At 42.7% G+C, this 21,134-nt stretch overlaps 1 protein-coding gene across 4 annotated transcripts in view; it reads left to right on the top strand.

Annotated features, from left to right (window-relative positions):
• Positions 1–21,134, top strand: part of ADGRL3 (adhesion G protein-coupled receptor L3) — a 252,647-nt gene that overhangs the window by 101,326 nt on the left and 130,187 nt on the right. For all 4 annotated transcript variants that reach the window (XM_041488243.1, XM_041488241.1, XM_041488240.1 and 1 more), the window contains one exon: positions 18,514–18,594. In XM_041488243.1, the coding sequence (XP_041344177.1) occupies positions 18,514–18,594 (81 nt within the window). The remainder of the gene's footprint in view (positions 1–18,513; positions 18,595–21,134) is intronic.

Here is a 21,134-nt window from a genome sequence, read left to right as displayed (position 1 = left end):
CATCACCTTGCTGAACCATGGCCCCTACGTGTTTAATTAAATCTCCTCCTTGTGATGTCTTCTAGGGTAGGGGGAAATGATGTGAAGTTTCCTTCTACAGTTAGTTAACACTTAGCAGTGAGGAATGTCTTTTCTTCAGTGAGTAAACCTACAGCTGTAAAAGCATCAGGTCTTCTCCAGATGAAGCTCTTGTTACAGTGACCTGGCTGTCCTCTCCCGACTCCAATTTGAAAGCTGATTTTAATATGCCAAAGGTATAATCATAAAAAATGTGACATGCATCGGTGCATTTCTCTAATTCATCTTCCCTGGAAACCTTTGGACCCTTTTCTGATAGGTAATATGTAAGGAAAAATGATATCAAGGGAAGAGAGGGCTAAGGAAGTCTTTCTTTCCACTTGGAATCCACAGAAAACAAATTAATATTTTTGCTTGAAGTTAGAAAGGAGAGGTGGTCAAGTTTTAGGAAATCCTTTAACTGGCAAGGCACAGACTGGCCGGCCACTAAAGGTGATACTTCCCATAGCTGACATGGCTGATTGGAACGACATCTTTGAGGCATTTAGTGAAAGTTTCTGTTTGTTTAGAAACCTGTAACAAAGTCCTTTGAATGTTTCCTGACATGGTGTCAATGTTTTTTGTCCCCTCAGTATCTTTATAAACTTCAGTTGTTGATAATAGGAATCTATTTTACCTGTGTTGGGCTTGTCACTCTCCTACTGCAAGAGATTGATTATTGATTTTTTCAATTATTATTTTTTCTTATTATTGCATATTTAACAATAAAACTAAGCAATGTTCTATTCCCAGCTGAGTCTCCAAGGAATGCAACTATTTCTCATTATAAAGGGGGGGAAAGTAATTAAATTTTGATTATTTTTCCCTTTTGCCCAAATATCTTCACGCAGTGCAAATTAAATAAAACTATTTAACCATGACAAGCACTTCTGCCGATTAATCCCTGAGAAGTGAAGCTGGAAAATGTACGCCACACGCAAGCAGGCAGTCACACATCAATGCCTGGAAAAAAGAAACCCGGAGGAGTCTAAGACAAGCATGAGTTAATCAGCCCAACAGAGCCATGAATGGAAGTTTTAGCAATGGTGACATCCCTACCAAATCTGATATGAGCTCTTTGAAGCCTTTTCTTTTAATTTTTTTTTTCCCTCTTCCTGATACTCTGAAGAATCTTTTTCCCTTCTGGCTTAATTGCTAGAGATTAATTGAAGTTCAAGAGCTCAGTATTTCTAGTAGCCTTTATACTGAAATTTAAGATGGGTAATTTAACTTTGAATTGATTTTTTTTTTCTCTCTTCAATTTGAGCTTTTAGTATGTGCATATTTTTATCTTGGCTACACTTGGGTTTCCTGAATTACAGGCAAGCTTACCAGGAGATATTCATTAGACAAATGTGTTTATTAACAACATAAAATTTGTTGTACTGAATGCCTGAAAACTGGATCCCATTATTAAAAAAGGAAATATTTTAGGCAATTCCAGAGCATTAAAGAAAAAGTTGGTCTTGTCTACCTGGATTTTTATATACCTGGTTTCATTACCTATTGGAAAACACTAACGCCTTTTGCATGGGCTTCCAGGTCAAGGTTAATCCTGTTACTCAATTTTAGCAGATTTAAAGCCCAGCTTGAAGTCAGTGGCCATGTCCCCAGAAAGCAACTCTTCCCCAGAAAAACATTGCCTCACCTTTATGGGGAGGTTCTCAGGCATCTGGAGGGCCTGTGAGGTGGCTGCTGACTTGGAAAAAGACATGCCTGCATCTCTGAGATGTTTATTTAAGCCTATTTGCTGTTCATCTTCTTGTATCTGAAATCAAACATTGAGTGCAGACTTGTCTGAAGCTACTGCTGCAGGGAACACTATTGACAGAAGTGCTGTGCACATTTTAGATGTATAGATGGATAGATACTTGTGTGTTGATGAGATATATTTGAAAAAGTAGGATTTTCATGCTAAATACACATTTGTTCTCACGGAAGACAGGGACAGAGAAGGGTTTTTTCTCCTTGGATGAAGCTGTCCCAAGTAATTCACATAGATATCAACATTTGATAGGCTTCCCTGACTCAAGACATCAAGATATTATGCAGACCTAATTAATTTGATTTTGCACATCACTCCAAATGCAATATAGGGCATTGATATATTTCTATCCCTTTATCTATTTTCTGTCTGATGGGATCCTCTTTTCTGGGCAAAACTACTTGGGCTTTGGCAGAGCAGTGAAGGTCCTTGGCTCTGTCAGACAGCATCAGCTGGTCAATACCAAGCTTAGCAGGAGAGGAAAAAGGCCTAGACCAGACCAGAGAGGGGAAGCAAGATTGTGAGGAAATGGAGAGGTTCCAGAATTAGGCAAAAATTCCTATAGTTTTTAGTGAAGCAAAGACTCAGTTCTAACACTGACAGGGGTAGACTCTCTGGATTTGTTGGGCAGTAGTTTGCAGCCTCTGATGTTTCCAAGTACAGACATGGCCTTGAAGAGGAAAGAGCATCACCCTGATGGAAATTCAGAGACAGATTTTCGCAGGCTGGAGAGGAGCCAGCTGGGTGGCAATAGTTGGGGCATTGCTGCTCTCAACCTCCTCTTTCTCTGTCAAGGTTGAAGGTTTTTTATACCACCCTGGGGATTAGATGTAGAAAACTGTACATTTAAACATAGAACATTTTAGTATTGCCCAAAGGGGAAAAAAAAAAAGTGCAGTTCTATGGAAATGAAAGGGTTGATGTCCCTTGAGTCAATATTGTGTGAAAGTCAAAATCCTTCATAAATTTCAGTCTTTTCTTCCAGGTTATACTAAAAATAGATCCTTGCACATCATAATTTCCTCTGGTGAGCAGGTTTTTCTGACCTGTTCTTTTTCTGGTATGGACTGACATTATGGCCCTTCAGCCTTTCCAGAAGAATGTTCTTGATTTGAGCCTTGTATCCTCAACTCATTGCATTTTTAGACAGAGCAGGGAAACTGTAGATTATCTACATAGAGGAGATGTAACAAGGAATATTCTCTGCTTTTCTAGCTATCCCTATGGTTATATCAGGTCTGTTTCATACTCTGCCCTTTCTCATAGCTCATAACTTTCATCTGCAAGTGGGAAATTTTGGAAAGACTGGACAGTGCTTCCTGAGCTGCCCAAGGAGTCTTAGGTTTGCTGACCACTCAGTAATAAGATGAATCACACAACCTGCATTTTGCCTTGGGAGGAAAAGGAGCAAGCATGCCAAGTAAATTACTGGGTGATTTACTTATTTGAAATTCTGGGAGGGAGTCTTTATCTTCATAAATCTCACGTTAGGATACATTTTGTAACTGTGCCCAGTGGTGATATATTTGTCTATATAAAAATCAGTGCCTTAGCTGTGCATAGGGAGCAGATCTCTGTGATCACCCTGGCTGCATTTGATATCCAGAGTTAACTAGGATTGCCCAGTGTTTATTTATGTGCTTGGATGAAGCTCTGTGTTTCATCTGTGTTGCTGGATGCATGGGCTGAGATTCAGCTCCTGGCTGTAATGGAGGGGCTGGCATTTAGCAGGGAGTGCATCATGTGCCAGGTTTTCTGATGGTCGGGTGCATCGAGCTAAGAACAAACCAGCGAAGGGAGCTGAAACACGCAGGAAAATGTCACATGCCAGGGGTAGAGGGATGACAGAGAGGTGGCCAGTGGAGTTAACTGTCACTATGGCCTTTTTTGTGAGAGCTAAGCACAGAGGACTTCAGTTAAAAGTCACCCTTGGTGCCTTTCCAGGGTATCTCTCTAAATAAGAGGCAGGAATGGATCCAGGCCCTGCATCTTCTTGAGCTGGGCTGAATTTCTTTCTGAATTTTCTGCCATTCTGAGATCTTGCTTTTCCACTTCATATTGTGGGGTCCTCCTCCTCCAACCAGAGTCTCACCTGAGTGCTTGGATGCTCGCTGTTATCCAGTGATCTAAGCCATCTTCAGACAGTCATGATATTTTCTTATTTCATTGCACCCCACAGTAGGGTTATCACCTGCTTTTCTCAGTGCATGTTAGTGCTGCATTCATAATATTTTAAATTGAATTCTGTACGTTTGGTCTGAAACTGGATGTGGACCAGGGCACAAAGGTTTTGCTGATATCAAAGTTTTTCTACACAATCACTGTCTGCACCTTATCCTTTGGTTAAACATACTGATCATTTCTGATGTTTCCAGTGCATTAATTTGTCTCTGACAATTTTCTTAGCTAAAATTTGAGCATCAGAACTGCTGACCTAAAATGATCCTAAGTTCTTCATCTTGGAGACCTTCTATTAAATGAAATTTTGGTAAATGATCATCAGTTTGGGGAAATTATAACAGAATTGTGAAGTTCTCCTTTGTCCTGTGCCCATTGAAAATGTAAGATGCATGAGTTCACTGGAAAGTATTATATTAGTTCAGAGAAGCTTCTGATCACAAATGGGCTAAACTTTATAAACAGGCTTGAAGACCCTTGCCAGCTTCTGGTGGGCAGAGGGTAGCACCAGGTATATGCCTGGCTACCTTTTTGCCCAGCTGCCCCTAGTGAAAGAGTCCACCAACAGCTTGAGAGAAGAAGCCAGCATAGAAGGTGAGTGCTGCTGCTGGCCCATTGCTGTGTTGCAAATCCCTGTAGAGTGTCAGTTTTTGCCTCCCTGCACCATGGCTTCTTCCCAGCTGAATGCAGTTCAGGACTATTTATGTCACAGTCCTGTCTGAGGCTGGAGAGGGCTGGCTCCACAGCTCACATGGAAAAGTGCAGCCCTGCTGAAGGCAGCAAAGTTGCAGCCATTTGCTCCACCAAAGGAATTGGTCTTTTGTCTTGTCATCTCTGCAGCCGCAGGGCATGCTGCTCCTTGCTTGCTTAATTGCCAGTTTAATCAAAACCTGACTTGCTGTTTCAAATATGATTTCTCCTGCTGAACACCTCAAGCTGTCTCAGCAGCTCTGTGTGTGTGTCCTGTGCACGCCACGAGCTGCTGAAACGTCTGGCTCTGGTTCAGGGTGCCATGAATCTGAGCACACTGCAGCTGCCCAGGTGCTGTGGCTGTGCAGTGATGTTCCCATGCCCAGCTCATCCCTAACCTCCCTGGGAGGTTATCCCAGCACAGCTGGTAGGACAGAGCACACGGGGGCGCTCATCTGCTCCAGTGCCAAATCAAACAGCCTGACTTTGTTACCAGATAACCACTGGGAGTTTGGGCTTCTGGGACTGTGTTCTGTTTTCATTTTCTAAATGCCCTCCAGAATATACAAATTTTCACAAAGACAGCTCTACAATTTGCCCTCTGAAGTGTAACTTCAGGGCTGTCAGCACTAGTGATAGCATTATTGAGCTCAGGTATGGTTTATCCAGACTCTCTGTGATCACAGGATTTTCAGTTCCATTGAAAAGTATAAAAGTCATCTTGCATTTTTAAGTGGAAAGAGAAGTATGGGTCCTGAAGACTTTGAAGCACAGCAAAGAAAAGCCTAAATCTGTAATATTTATTATTTCTTGTGGGTTTTATTTTCCTTTGGTTTAAAAGTCCTAGGATGTAATTGCAGAATTTGGGGCTGCCGCTCCTGACTGGCACATGCCTGAGATTGAACGTGAAATGTCTTCCCAGCACTGACTTTTGAGGAATGTCATTTCAAACATCTGAAAAATGAGGCTTTTTCACAGGTGTTTTTTTCTTAGCTGTCCTGGGTGCTCTAAGCTTGTTTCAGTCATTTGTAACCTTTGTGATCAGCTTGACTGGATACCTGGGAACAACCTGCAGCCCTGCTCATCCATCTTATGCAGCAGATAGTGTAGGTATTTGCCCTCAATCCACTGCACAGATACTTTGCTGCCCTTCACTTTTTCTTTCTTCTTTTGTTCCTGCACCTTATTGAAAATCTTTCAGTGTTTTCTAAACCTCTGCTTATGCTGAACAGAAAGCCACCTTTGTGTCAAATAACAGGCAGCTTTCAATCTGGCTTCTCGTCTTTATGAAACTAATTGGAGATCTTTGTCTGGCGTCTTGCAAAGGAAAAGCTTTCAGAGGACTCGCTTCCTGACCACAGGGATACGGGATTGGATACCAAGGTCTCCAACCTGCTGTGAAGGTGTTCATGTCCTTTTTGTGGATGCATCAGGCCATGGGTCCCTTTCTTATCCCCCCACCCCAGGACATTTTTCCCCTTTCTATTCCTCCCCTCTGTCCATCTTTTTTCCTGTTTAATTTGCCTGGAAATAACAACAGCATGATTCCTCAAATTCAGTAACTTGAGAAGGAAACCCCATCTCTCATTAGGACATCCCTGGAGGGAAAGCACAATGAAAACATGAACTTCTGTACAAAGAAGTCACCTGTGCCAAGGAGTTTTAACACGCTTTGAAAGGGCAGGCTGGCGTAGGGAGCAGCACAGCCACCTTCATCAGTGGCATTCCCCTCCATCCACAGGGGCTGTGGAAGGGAGGTGAACCTTTGGCTGAGGCTTGCCCAGTATTCACCTGGCTTGCTTGAGGACTTACAGCTAGATTTAGAAAGTTTAATTTATACTGTTCTGAGGGTGTCACTGCCATGGTGGGGTCACAAGTACGTCCACACTGGAAATTTTCTGTCTTCATTTCTTCTATTTCTTTTCTTTTAGCAGATTATGCACAAGAATCCTTCTGCAGCAAGTGGGCTAGTTTGTAATGAAATTACTGAAAGCAAAATATTCTTTTATCAGATGCTTGTGTACACACAGTTCTTGCTGTAGCGGTCACCGAGCCATTTGACCAATGTTACTTGAAACTATTCTTGTCAATCAGAGGTGGAATGGCTGACATTACTGAGACTGCATTCAATCACAAGGTGCCAAGCGAGAAATCATACCTCCCTCTGAGTGTCCCCAGTGCCACTGAGTGCTGTTAGATATAGTGCTACAAAAGAAGGATTAAACAGGGTTGCTCTGTCCTTCCTCTGATCCAGGTAAAAAAAAAGCATGTATCTATCCTGGGCTCCTAAACAATGAGGTGGTCATTACTGGGACTCAGTGTGAAGCTAATTCTGTAAAAGTTAGAATCCACATAGGTCAGATACCCAATCAGAAATACAGGTGTTCTTCCTTTCTTGCTTAGGTTGCAAGAGGGTGAAGAAAGAGCTTCATGTCCCTGATAAGAGGCCAGGTTGTTCAAATAATTGAAGCTTGGATTTGTCAGTTCTTCAGTCAAGAGGTTATTTAAGAAACCGAAATGCAAAGTTAAGGGTTAGCCTGCTAGAGGAAGTTTAGCTTGAAGTGGTCAGGGACAGTATATGTAAATATGTAAATCTGTACATTCATTAAATCAACTGAAGGGTTGTAGCCTAAAGGGAAGAAAATATTTCTCTTGCATTGAGATATTGGGTGATTGTGTTTCAGACGTGATGGAATGTATGACTAAGGACAATTTGAATGCTGTCTGTTGTAAAGGAAAATACTCTAAATTAGAGCTGTCTATTAAGTTTATACCAGAATATTTTACTGCAAAGAACAGGAGCCTGAAGCAGAACAAGCTGAAAGAGTTTTCAAGTGGGCTGAAACACACAACCTTTTGTGTGTACTTTTCAGACTCTGTGGTCTCATTTTCAGTCATGCTGTATGTTTCCTGTAGTCTTTTGGGGGGTCTGACAGGCACATCAGAAACGATGTAGTGTAACACCCTCTTCCCCTGCACGTATGTAGCTAGATCCTTGGGATCAGGAAATTTGGCAGTGCCTCAGGACCCTTGCCCCAGTGCTGGCAGACAGAGCAGTGCCTCAGCAGACCTGTCTGCTGCCCTTGCAGAAGGCAGACATCCAGCATGATTCATACAGGGCGAGGGAGGCTCAGGCGAGAATTAATTTGTATTGTTCAAGGAGCACCAATCAGGAGCTTATTGTTCTAGGCAGTGTGCAGACTTATAATCAAAACTGTCATCCAAAGGCCTACAGTAACATCATGGGAACTAGGATAAGAATAATCCTGAGACATGCTTGAAGGGCCTTAAGGAATGCAGGTCCCAAATGCAGAATATCTGATGCTAAAAAATTATATTTGACCTTGTATGAAACATCTGGTCTGTAGATGTTGGCTGTGTGAACCTGTGTTCTGTACATAGTTATTCAGAGGTCTATGGGCTGGTGCTGTTTCTTACCCATTGCAAACTTCTTATTCCCTGGCCATGAGGAAATAAATAAGTGTAGAATGACAGCATGAAGGGAAAAGACAGTAGAATCTTCTATGTCATTCCTGACTTTGTGAAGCAATAAAAAGGAACACAATGAGGTTTATAAAGTCCTTAGTTGACTTTACCAGATTTGACCTCAAATCTCTTTGAATCTATAAACTAGTGATTCTGATTCACGAGTCTTAAAAAAAAAATAAAATTGGCCACATTGAGCATGGGTTTCCTCAAATGGGTAAAGAGGAAAAATGAACATCACAATGTTTTGATACTTAGCTCAAAAAACTGGAGAAAGACCCTATAAGCACAACAGCGGTCACCAAGTTATAAAACTGTGTTATATGGAAAGGTGAAAAGAGTGCAGAAACAACAAAGCACCAAATTGTCTTTGCTAAGCGCTTGGGGCTGTTTGGCATTGCTTCACTTTGGAGGACTGGGGATTTCTGGAGTTCCCAGCCGAGGTGATAGAAGGAGATGTTCTTTTACTGTCTGTGACAGGAGCATGCTTAATCTTTGCTATAACGTGGTAAGAGTGCTCCCAGGATTTGGCCATCAAAAATTGCATTCAGAATTGTCACTGATGTAGAAAGGTTACAGATATATTCACAGCTAGGGACAAGGTTTAAAAATGCTTTGATTTCATTTTCTTTAGGCTGAGGAAGGGGAAAATGATTCCTAATGATTATTTAAAAAAAAAAATCCAGTAAGGCTTTCTTTGGATGGCTGATCCAGCAGTTTGCCTGTTACTGGCATTGGGAATAAACTCAGGCCTATAAGCTCAGCTTCCTGTGCTGCTCGTGTCTGCACCTAAACTGTATTGACTCTGTCCTCAGTGGCACTCCTAAAGTCCATATGCAGTTACTATATATGTGAATTAGGGAAACTGTTGTGTTCCGACCCTGTATCTGTGTGCAGCGGGGAGGTGCAAGAGACTTCTGAGACCTTCCTCTTCCTCTCACAGGTTTCTCCATCCAGTTAGGTTAATAATGAACAGTGCAGCAAAAGTAGACGATCTTCCCTCTTCTCCCCCTTTCCCTGACATTGAACTGAAAACATGGATTTTTTAGGAGGCTTTTGATTGAGAGAGAAAACATGGAAACAGAGAGGAAGTCTGTCAGAGCTGGATCAATTTGCCCAAACAGCTCAGTTTTTCAGCTGACAGCATTTTAGCACTCAGAGGGGAGTTGTCAAAATCTCTCTACAGGCAGTCATGTCCTTCATGCTGAGAAATACCTTATATTATCTTGAAAGATAAGAAAGAAGAAAAAAAAAAAGAAGGAAAGACAAGATGGCTTTGAACAGGTCATGGAGCATAATACCCACTCTTGTTTCATTTCTTCATCAAATCATGTTGTGTTAATCTCGTTTGCTGCTTGATCACTCCCTTTGAGATGGAATCTGTCCCCTGTTGCAGTGTCCCGCTGCACCACTGCTGAGGCTTGGCAGCAGGCAGGAATGCAGAGCCAGGCAGGCAGCGCTGCCTGTCTCAGGGCTCCTGATGCAGATCAAAAGAAGTGATTAATGCAGTTAGGGTGCACTGACCCACAGGGAAAGCAGATTACTCATCTTTGCACTTCCTTAATGAGAGCAGTTGATTAAAAATACCTGTAATGAAGAAGATGCTTTTATGCTTTAATGTCTGACAGCCCTTTCTGGGCTGCAGTCGCAGGCAGAAATAGTCACAGAAACCCATGGGAGGTAAGAGTTAAGGTTTGCATGGTGTATTGCCCACATAGCAATGGAAAATGGAGCTGATGAAGCTGGACAGGAGGATGCAGGTTGAGAGGCACGGAATCAGGCTGTGGTGAAATGGGGGCTCACAGCAGAAGTACAGGCAGTACCGGGGAGGTACAGCGTGGAAATGGAGAGATATAAAGTTGGGAAATAAAGACAAATTTGGAGGGGACATCTGCTGTAGGCTATCACAAATGGAGGCAGGGGAGAGTGACAAATTCTTGGACCACATCACACAGTATCTGAAACCACGAGACACTTCAATTACCATCTCCAGGCTGGTGACTCACAGATCTACCTGTCTGCTCTGGACATGTCTCCTACCTCATAATCCAGCGTCTCAGCTGATTTCTCTGACAAACCCCCTGGATGCTTTGCCACTGAAATTTAAGCTCAGCATGGCAAGAGCTGCTGCCTGATTTCTTCTTCTCCCCCACTGCTCCCGTTTCTGCGTGAACAAGAGTGGCATAAGTAAGAGAATGACAGGGCTGTGTCCCAAGCTCAGCCTGTGAGGAGCTGTGTGCTGTAACGCATTTGGCTTTCATTAAACCCCTTGACCCGGAGTTGCTCTTTAAATTATGCTGGCAGGTGAATTTAAAGCTGTCTGAAAGGCAGTGAAGGAAGGTTGCAATTGGTGGGAGTCTCCCTGGGGTAAGGAGAGAGTCTGGTGTGGGAGTGGAGGGGTCGTCCAGATACAATGCTACTACTGTTCCCAGGTGTGGCTTTATGTTATGGTTAAACTGATAGCTGTCCCCATCCCACCCCAGGCTCTTTTATTCTTGCTCTTTCCTTTGCTTCAGATCTGACACTGCTGCCACAGCAGCCTGAATTGGTTCTGCTCATTGAGCCAGTGGAAAACTAGTAATTATTGTTTTCAGTGGGGCATTTTCCATCAGATCGGCTCTACCTCGCTCTGTGCTTGCCTTAATTGCCAGATCTGCTCCAAGAGAGGAGATGGAAATGCCTGGCCATGTCACAGGGGAGAAGAGAGTGCTGTGAAATGGTTCACTCTAACACCAGGCTGCAGCCTTGATTAAGAGCTGCACCCAGCTAAAAGAGATGGGGTAAAAAACAAATAGTCAGCAATATTCCTTCCCCCCAAAGAAAGGGAAAACTAAAGCAAAATCTTCTGATTATGAGATCTGCTGCTCAGCATCTGGTAGTGTGAGGTGGACAGCCCCAGGAAGATACCTTTCAAAGCAGTGTAAGGAATGATTTTGCCTCTGCAGGAGACAGACTGAATGGCTTTGGCTGGGTTTTCCCTCAACTTCTCCATCCCAAGTCATTTCAGGCACACCTGAGGCAGAACAGGCTGGGCTTGACCCACTAAGGAAGGTGGGAGGTTAGAAATGTCCTGTTTGACTTTCAGGGCAAGAACAGAGTAAGGACAGCAGGAGCTGGCACAGAGCTCTTCATATGAGATTCAATATCTGAGAGGTGGCTAAAAAAATCTTGCTGGGTTTTGCTGTATTTGCCATTGCTAAACCTGCTCTGGGTGGTTTGTGGCCAATATTTGTCATCTGCTCCGGGGTTCTGAGGACTGCATTGCTCCCTCTGTTTCCTCTGCACCAAAATCCCTCTGTTTCCTCTGCACCAAAATCCTCTCCTCCTCTCCCATGTTTTTCAGTACAGGTGGCTGATAAATCGTATTTCATAGCACAGTGAGCACATCTGGGAGGGGAGGAAAAATTCAATGTGTCATGTTTCTTTAGCCTGCTGGGCAAGCCTGTGGGGAGACGAGCTCAAAAAATGTGCAGTCCTGGAGGTCAGGTCCCTGCTTTAGGCACTGGGGAAAGCCAGGACTGGATGCAGCCTTCCTGCATGTGCTGCCATATGGTGGGGGGACAGGGAAGACAGGAGATCTTTAACACAGTTTAATTATCATGGCACGTGTGAAATATTTCCCAGGTTTTTTAGATCTTCTCCCTTCCCAGCCTTTATGAGCTTGTGGGCTCTCGTACCACAGTGTAGATTTTGGGATATGCAGTGCAGGATGCAGAGCATCACTGGAGCCAAGGTGCTGCTAAATCAAATGTTTTGAAGTCCTTAACAGAAGGATGAGGTTCATCTAAAAACACAAATTATGATCGCACATCAAAATGAGGAATCTTGGTGTGACTTTAAGAAGCTCATTCACCTCTGACTTCAGCTGGAACATGAGTTTCTGAGTCCTAAATACTCCTTGGAAAATATACATCTGCTGCTAGTGAAAAGCTTCCAGTTGTTTTATGTGCTATAATACCCAGGTTTAGCCCATTCCTTTGGCATTATTTTTGTCCTTATTTTCTCCTGTAACTCAAACCTAGCCTTAATGCTCTCAGGTAATGGCTGTCACATGAGAGACAGCTTGGTCATCAAAAAGGATCACTTTGATGTCCTTCCTCTCATGATTAGAGCTGTTTGTTGTGACAAATTAAAAACAGGAATAGTGCTACCTCAGAAAAGTCCAGGCCAACCTCTGCTGATGCAGATGTGCTGCCAGATGCTGCTTTTGGATTTGCATTTATTCTAAAGCATGAGATGCTTTAGAATAAATGCAAGGACTTAGCCAGGACTTAGCCAGACATCTCCCCTTTTCCTCACATTCCTCTTTGAAATTTCTTCCTCACATCCAAGGTCTTCTTTGCATTTGCCAGCTGCCTTGACTGAGCTTGGGGTTTGCTTTAGTACTGGGAAACTCAGCCATAGCCCAGTGAGGCTGCTGGTGTTGGTACCCTCTGTTTTCAGCAGGCAGACGTGACAGGAGCCAGCTGTCCCTCATGGAAGCCACACCTGCTGCAGTGCCTTTAAGCTTGCAATAGTTCCTGGTATGAAATACAAGAGGCAGAATGGCCAGGGAGCAGAGATAATGTAGTCAGAGAGTTCCTCCTGGAAAAGAGGGTTTTCTTGTACTCAGAAGCATCCACGGCTTAGAGGGAAGCACAGGGAAATGACCGTGGGAGCGAGGGAAGAAGAGGGAGAATGTGAGTTGCTGCTACCCTAAGGAGTTAAAAGGGCATTGAGAGATGAAAGAAAGATGTACAGATGAAAGAGAGAGACTCCATAAAAGGCCATGAATAAATGAAGCAGTGGACAGAATCTGTGCTAACTCTGACATGTCTGAGGAAGAGAATGGCTTTATAAAAGCTTTATTTAAAAAGAAGGCTTTTAATGCAAAACGGAATAGGGTGGGCAGTGAGGGAATGGTGTTTTGTAAATGAAAGGCAGACAAAAAGGCTGCCAGGAGAAGTCTGAATATATGCAGAGTAATAGGTCTGAATTAAATTTGTTTAATGGCACGTCAAAAGAGTTTGTTAACAAGCCCACCAGCTTTTTAATTTCTCTTTTCATATGTTTTTACATATGCCTACATATTATGGGATTAAAAAAGAGGGGAGAAAAAATTAACTAGTTTTGAAAATGAAAGAGGATAAGAGTGGTGATCCTAGAAGCTGCACTCCAACAAAGTGTATGTAGTTTTTTGCTAGATAATAAATTGGATTTTTAAAAAAACAATGTTAACATTTGCAGAAATACATAAATGTTCCCAAAAAGTAATGTTGTGTTTTATAGATCAGATCATCACAGACAAACTACACTGCTTTAAAAAATTATTATTTTCACTTACATGGAAAAAAAAAAAAGCCACAGCATGTAAAGAATATTTTATCTGTAGAGATATTAGTAAAATTGTCATTATGTTTTCCAAGCATTTTCCTCAGAATATGTATTTTGCATACCTAGTATGAGTCCGTCCTATTGTTATTTTTTAAAAAAGTAAAAATATGTGAAGAACTGAAATCAAAGGCTCAGGAATGGATGTGTGGTTTCATGGGTATTACCTAATTAATGATCCAAGCAAATGGACTAACAGATGAGGGATTAAATCCATGGAGGTGCCTGCATTCAGTGGTTCAGAGAAGAGGAGGTGTAGGAGAGGCAGTACCTGGGAACACGGGGCATCAGAGATACCAGCACGAAATTAAATTAAATTCTCTGCATGAAATGCTGACTAGGTTGTCTGAAAAGGATCTTGAGAAGTGGTGAACCTGTGGAAGACAAAAGAATGCTAAAATAGGCTGGAAAATGGGTGGAAATCTGAGTAATCTGACATGACAGCAAAAAAATGTGTTGCAGTGATCGCCTCTGGATAAGGACAGCAAAGAAAAGGGACTTTCATCCCTTGAGAACAAAGAGTTTGAAGGATGTTTGTTTAAAAAAATATATATCTCCGGTGGGTTCTCAGTGCTGCTGCTGGATTTGAGTCAGGTGTGGGGCAGAACTGCAGTTCAGATGTGCAACTGCCCATACCCACCATGGGCACTGAGCAAAGGAGCAGCAGGGAAAAGGGAGAGCCATTCATTCAGGTGATTGTGGTTGTCTTCACGGCATCACCAGGGCTTTAGGAGACAAGTCACCAAGTGTTTTAAAAAGCCTTTTAGCCTGATAAATGGTGGTTTTTTTCCCTTTGCTTTTGGGGGTTTGAATCATTCAGTCTTATGTTTTCTATTCAGGTTTTCTCTTTGATAGTGCACTGGAAAATCTCAGGTAGAAAATGACCAGGGGCCAGGCAGAAAAGTTTCCCATGTGCACACATGACAATAGGCACTGTACTCTAGAAAAATCAAATGTCACCATTTGATTTCACCAGGGATCAGGAGGAAGGCCTTCCCTCTCAGGTGCTACAAACAGTGGGTATGCTTCTAAAACGGTTCAGGAGGAAGTGGTTTTAATAGATACACACATGAGACTTCTTTGTTGCTTTTCTTGGTTAGCCATGCATTTGCAGATTTTTTTTTTTTCTGTGGTTTTATATCATTTCATCTGTAGATGACTAAATCACTTAAGGGCAGAATTTTGAAGATGTGTGGATGTTTATTTTCTGTCTATGAGCATCCAGATGCCCTTTTTTAAAAAACAGTAAAAAAAAAAAAAAATCCTTTAGGCCAAGCTATTATGTTTCCTTCAGTCTTCATAAAACATTATCTTTGTTCTTCTAAGTTATTGGCTTTTTAAAATCTGTTGTATCTCTCATGTGTCAGACCCAAAAATAATGGCCAGTCAAGCACTTTTTCTAATTCACAAACGTCTTTCTCATTTCCTCTACCTCAGGAAGGCATGTCACCAGATAGACTTTCAAGGTCATATCCATACTGTCGCTCCCAAAATTGTTTCTACCAAGCATGGGGTTTTTTTCCCACATTGTCACAGCACATGCAGGTGGCCTGGCTGCTATGAAGACTGCTGGTTTGTGTCCACCTGTGCCACACGTGCTGTTTGCCCTGTCTCACCTGAGATGGTGTTGGTATTTAGGCAGCGTTGGCCACACCTGCATCCCTGTGTTGTGGTGCAAGGGACGATTCACAGCTGTCTTCCAGCATTAGCCCTCACAGGGAGCCATGGGCACAGGCCTCTCCAGGCTAGAGGGATGAAGGAAATAGAGCACAACCTGAGCTCGTAGGTGCAAAATTGGCAACTTCATCAAACAATACTTTGATGATTACATTGGATTGCTGTTTACTTTTTTACCTGGGAGCCGGCTGCAGAAAGAGCAGATGGTTATAGGCAGGGTGGGACTGGGAGAAGGCCATGCAAGCTGTTCTGATACAAGGCACGCTCAACCTCCCATCAGCAACAGAGACATCTTGACCTTTGGTATTTTTTCAGAAGTCTTCTTTCTTTTTCCTGCACCACTGTCAGCTCAGACTCAATGTGCAGAGAAAACAGCTGAAGGACTGGAGAGACGGGTGTGGAGTGGTGGAGTGTTTCTGCCTTTTATTTTATTGTTTTTTTTAAGGCTCTCACATCCATTTTTTTAAAGTGCTTTTCTACAGCAGCTGGAACTAAAGAGAGGGAGTCCCTCATTCCTAGGGTTGGGGCTTGCAGTCAGCATCTGAAACTGCAAAACTCACGCCACAAGGACTGGGAGTCTGCCTCACTCGTTCTGTCAGCCTTTGAGATCAACCTGAGCTGTACCAGTGATACCAGTCTCAAAACCCTTCATTGGTCCTTTGGGTAAAATTTTGTTTTTTAACTGAGTGAGTGGCAGCACGTTTAATGCCATTAAAGTCAAGCAGACCATGTGCTTGTGTACCAGCACCATTGCCAGGCCTTGCTTCATACGCCTCCCCTTGCCTCCCTTCTCTCAACTGTCTCAAAGATCACCACTGGCAATTATGGTAAAACCAAAGCAAAACTGTGATTCTGTTGATTAAAAAGATTCATAAGGTAACAGTGGAGACTCTTTGTTTCTCCAGTTTGAACACTCTGATGAGTCTGAAGAACAAGTGAGCTGGCATTCATGCCCAGAAAATTACTCACAACAATTGTTTGCATTGCTTTTTTTGGAGAAGGAATATTATAACCCAAAGTTTGATTTATTAGCATTGTGAGAAGTTTGCAGTCTAACAGAAGTCTGGGATTTTTTTAGTAGTACATAGTAGTGGTAGTAGTAGTAACAGAAGTCTAATTTTTTCTTTTTTGGAAGTACTGTTTTGCATCAGCAAATAGATAAAAGCTTTCTGCAACTTGTTTCATTTATCACTAGAGAGCATTTGACACTACTGCTTCCTCCATATAAAGTAAAAGCCTTAATAAAGCAATAATAAGCTTCCATAGTTATTACTCAATTGTAATGAATGTCTAAACAAACTCACAGATGTTTTTTACTCTTTCATATAATGTGGGTGTATCTTATTTACTCCTGCCTAGCCCTTTAAGCCTCCAGAATAATTCTTTTTTTGTTGTTGTTGTTTGCTCCCAGGAAGATCAGGTGGTTAAAAAACCCCCAACCAAACAAAAAAAAAAAAAAATCTCAAAAACCATGTGTCAGCAGTGTGCCCAGAGCAAGTCCAGCAAAGGGCCATAATGATGATAAAGGGATTGAAGCACCTCTTTGTGAGGATGGGCTGAAAAGCTGTGAGTATCTGGCCTGGACCAGATCATCCAAGGGATCTTACTGATGTGTGTAAGTGCATGATGACAGGGAATAAAGAAGATGGAGCCAGGCTCTTCTTACAGGCAGATACTGGAAAAGCTTTTCTATTTTTTCTTTTCCTGTGAGGGTGGCAAGGCACTGGTACAGATTGCCCAGAGAGATTGTGGAGTCTCCATGCTTAGAGATATTGGAAATCAGATTGGACACTTGCTGTGGGCTCTTGCTGCCCTTGAGCTGGGCTAGGTGATTTCCAGAGTTTCCTGCCAAGCTCAGCTGTTTTACATTTCAGTGGTATCTTTGATGCAGCAAATGAGGAGACTGTTCTGTGGTTATAAGGGCACCGATCATCCTGCACACTGAGCAGCTCGGGGTGAGAGAAGACCATCTGCTTGTTTCTGCTGCAGAACCGAGCAGCTATTAAATGATGACTTTTGCTCACTAATGACATCAAATGGGTTTTTAACATGTAAACGAGAAGAGGAAAACGGAGTGACTTGTTGTTTGCTATGGGTTCGCCTGAAGCAAATCTCCCATGTTAAAGCGCTTAAAAGCAAATACAGAATTTATGATGTGTCAGTAGATTTTAAACCTGAATTATGTCCACTTGTTGTAATGGCTAATAATGCAAATTATCTGAGTCATCCTCAGTGTAAAGCAGTAAATATAACCTGCACATTCAGACACACTTCTTTTATTTTTTTTTTTTCTCTCCCCTTTCTCATTAATATTTTATCTCCCTGAAGAGATGTTTTCAACATATTATGTGCACCAACATACTGTGCTTGTGGTATTCCTGGATGTCATTACAAAGAAGCCTGAAGACTGTACTGCTGCTCCTCTGCCTGTGACGCTAGCTTGGAAATTGCTTGGAGCAACAACAGCAAGTGTCAACAGGGAGCTGTATTAATTATTTGGAATGTGTCTCTTAAGAGGAATCAACTGCTTTTATTGCAGAACGAATATTACTTGAAATGGGAAGGTTACTCTAACTGTTATCATAATCTATGTGTCATTAACTTTCCATGTTTAGAAGAAGAGATTAACAACCCTGTAAATTGGTACAGTAAATAGATGAATTATAAAAAAATGTTTTTATTATAAATAGAAGTTTCTCGATATAGTTACCTCCAAATTGCTGGAGAAGAATTGAGTCTTTAGCAACTGAGAAACTGCATGATGGTGTTTGGAACAAAAAAAATCTTCCACTCATGTGAAAGCAATGCTGAGCTCTGAAAAATGATATGTGTGTCTTCTGCAGGTGGGACAAACAGGTGGGATTGTGCCTCGTACCATGCTTCCTTCAGAAATGGCTGTGACATAGGAACTCTTGTTTCCCTCCTGAAGTGAGATTAACAGATTGAATGGGCTTGTGTGAAATTGGGTTCTCTTCCATGGCATACATACATATATATGGAGAGAGAGAGAGAGAACATGTTTCAAGAGAACGTGGTGTAAAGTATATGTAGTAGTGGTAAAGCAGGCGTAACTAAAGTTCATCAGCGTACCCGTGTCTGCAAGGAAGAAGTGAGAGATGGAAGTGGTTTCAGCTTGTCACCGGGTGCCTCCAAAATGGAAGTTCATTGTGAAAAACACACAGAACAAAATACTTGCAAAGCTGTTTTTAAGCCAATTGCTGTGTATTTGACTGTAGCCCTGATAGATCTGTGTAGGAAACAGCAGAACTAAACCACTTATTTGTCCACAGGGCAGGCTCACCACGGGCAAGTTTCCTACATTGCCCCACCGATCCACCTGGATTCGGATCTGGAGAGACCGCCATCCAAGGGTGAGTCAGTGGGACAGTCTCCATCCACTTGCATTCCAAACCAGCCACAGGCATGGGTGGATATCACTCACTTGTTCACTGAGCCTCCATGGCCAAGCTGTCACCCTCCATCCAAGGACACTCCGGGGAGCAAATTAATTCCTGCAGGAGAGATGTATGTAGGATGACCGTGTGCCATGTGTCCCATTACATAGCTTTGAACATCCCATCACTTCACAGGGTGGTTTGCTCTCCCCACAGTTTGCTCCTGCAGGGACAGGTACACCTTAGGTCCTGCCCTCTGTCTTGCACCTTTCCTTCGTAGTGGTGGTGCAAAGGTACAGAGAGCTGCTGGCAGAGTGCAAAAGGGCAGATTTCCACTGCCCTTCAGGTGAGTAAAGGGTACAGAATGGATTTTACAGTGGTTCAAACCTAGATTCAGTCCTCATTGCTGTTGCTTGAGGGTTTTTTTTTCCTAGACTTGGTGAGGAGATGTTCATTACAGAGAATGAATTAAATTTTAGGTGGGCTGATTGCCTTCAGGAGTGATGCTGGTAGCCAGTATGTACAGAATAGGTCCAGAATAGCCTGCTAAGACAGGTACCTGGCTTGACTGGTGAAAATAAAGCAATATGAATGCGAGCCCTTGATTTTTTGCCCCTTTTGGAGGATCATTCCCTAGTGCTGAGCCCCCAGTGTTTGTCCCTGAAGCCTGGGGAAAGGAGCTTGTCCCCAAAGCAAGCATATGTGGTGGTGCAGACTTCTTACAACTCCCTTTGCTCCTTTTGGTTAGGTTGGCCAATATTCAGATATGATGTCGAAGTAAATAGCTTGTTCTTCTTGGAACAGATGATAGCAAGGCAAAAATCATACAGGATTATGAAGGGCTTTCTTGGTCAACTCTGCAACTGAATATTAACTTTAAACCCAGGGAATGTTGTGGAAGAAGAGAAGGGAAGGAAGAGGACAGCCAAAGTGCAATAACATGGAGATATTCTATACCTTAGGTTTGGGCTTTTTTCCCTTTTTCCCACTCTTCAAAGGATGCTACAGTGGCAGAAAGATTACCAAATTGACCTGTGTGGTGATTGTCATTCTGCCACAACACTTGAAGGCTGCTGGTGTGTGTTTGTGTGTGCATATGTTTCTCTAACTGCTCTTAATTGAAAAATGGGAGGTGGGACCACGTGCTGGGTGGTGTGAGGATGCCAGATTCACAGTTCTCTCTCCAAATCTGGTCTTGCCATGAGTCAGGCTGGTCGTGCACAATCTTCTGGCAGTCCAGAACCTCCATTCAGCTTTAAGTGAAGTACTCTGGGATTTAACATGTCCATTTGAGATCGTCAGCTTCTTCTAAGTCATTTGAAAACCTCCAGTTCTGTGGTAAAATTTACTGCCTTGCTTTTACGGCAGAGCACTCTAGTGAGGCAGAGACAGTTATGACTTGCAGGACCTTCTTGCTCTAGTCTGTCATTGAGGTGATGAATCAGAGCTTACTTAGAATAGGTCAATGTAAATCCTTGCCTGGGCATCTGAACAGGCTATAGGAAATTGAAGGATGCTGGAGCAGCAGCAGGACAGAGAATCAGTGTCTTGCTTCCTCCAAGCTGAAAGAGCTAAAAACTAACAAAACTCTTCAGTGATCTGCTGTTCATGAGGGCAAACTACCTCCACAAGATAAATGGCAGTGCCACCAGGAGCAGGGCAAAGTGGGTCAGGCAGAACAGTTGCAGTGCTTGCAGAGAAGGTAAAATAGAGTTTTTCCAACATAAACTGCTACACTGACAGCTTTCACCAGGGCCTCCACCCCCCTGGTTGAGAGATCTTAAAGAAGGCACTGCTCGTAGTGGAAGAACTGATATTACTGCTGCTGTATGCTGGTAAAAGGACTTGAATACTCTTGTGTAACTTAACAGGAGAGGGCCAGAGAGAAAGTCAGCTCTGGAGGCACCAATCCATTAGCTGGTGAATAGGGGCTGTTAAAAACACAGTAATTGGCACTGTCTCCTGGGGGAACAGCAAGGCTTTCCTCTGGCCCTGGGATGTGGTATGTGTTGCTCTACTGCCTCATTTCTAGTCTCAGCATCCAAAATCCATTAGAGTATTGTGATTTTTTCCCCCTAAGTATATTAGGCTTATAATTCCTTTTTGTTTGTCTGCTTTTTCTGACCCTTTAGGACATGCTTGGGTCATGTTCCAGGCTTCATCCAGAACAGCTGTTTTAAACAAAGGAGTCAAAAACACCTGTCCTTAAGCTTGGGTTCCTCCACATTTCCTGTAGCTATATCTCTAAAACCTGACCAGCATTATGACAGTCAGCATAAACCATTAATGCTTCTGGTTACTCCTTTGACACTCTTAATTTCCCCTCTGTGCATACCCTTGCACTAAGCTGGGTGCCAGGTGCAGGCCAACTTTGCACTCAGAGAGGCAAAAAGAAGCAGCCACCCCACAGTTTTAATTGTAATAAATGGAAATAGAACCTGGGTAGGATGCTTTAAGAGAAGCATCTTTCCTTCCTGTATTATCAAAAAAAGATACAGCTTTACTGTTCCTGTGGG

This window comes from Pyrgilauda ruficollis, unplaced genomic scaffold (genome assembly GCF_017590135.1).
Source record: "Pyrgilauda ruficollis isolate IOZ18807 unplaced genomic scaffold, ASM1759013v1 scaffold89, whole genome shotgun sequence".
NCBI lineage: Eukaryota > Metazoa > Chordata > Aves > Passeriformes > Passeridae > Pyrgilauda > Pyrgilauda ruficollis.
The sequence above is the reverse complement of the archived record's forward strand: the minus strand, read 5'-3'. Positions and strand labels throughout refer to the sequence as shown.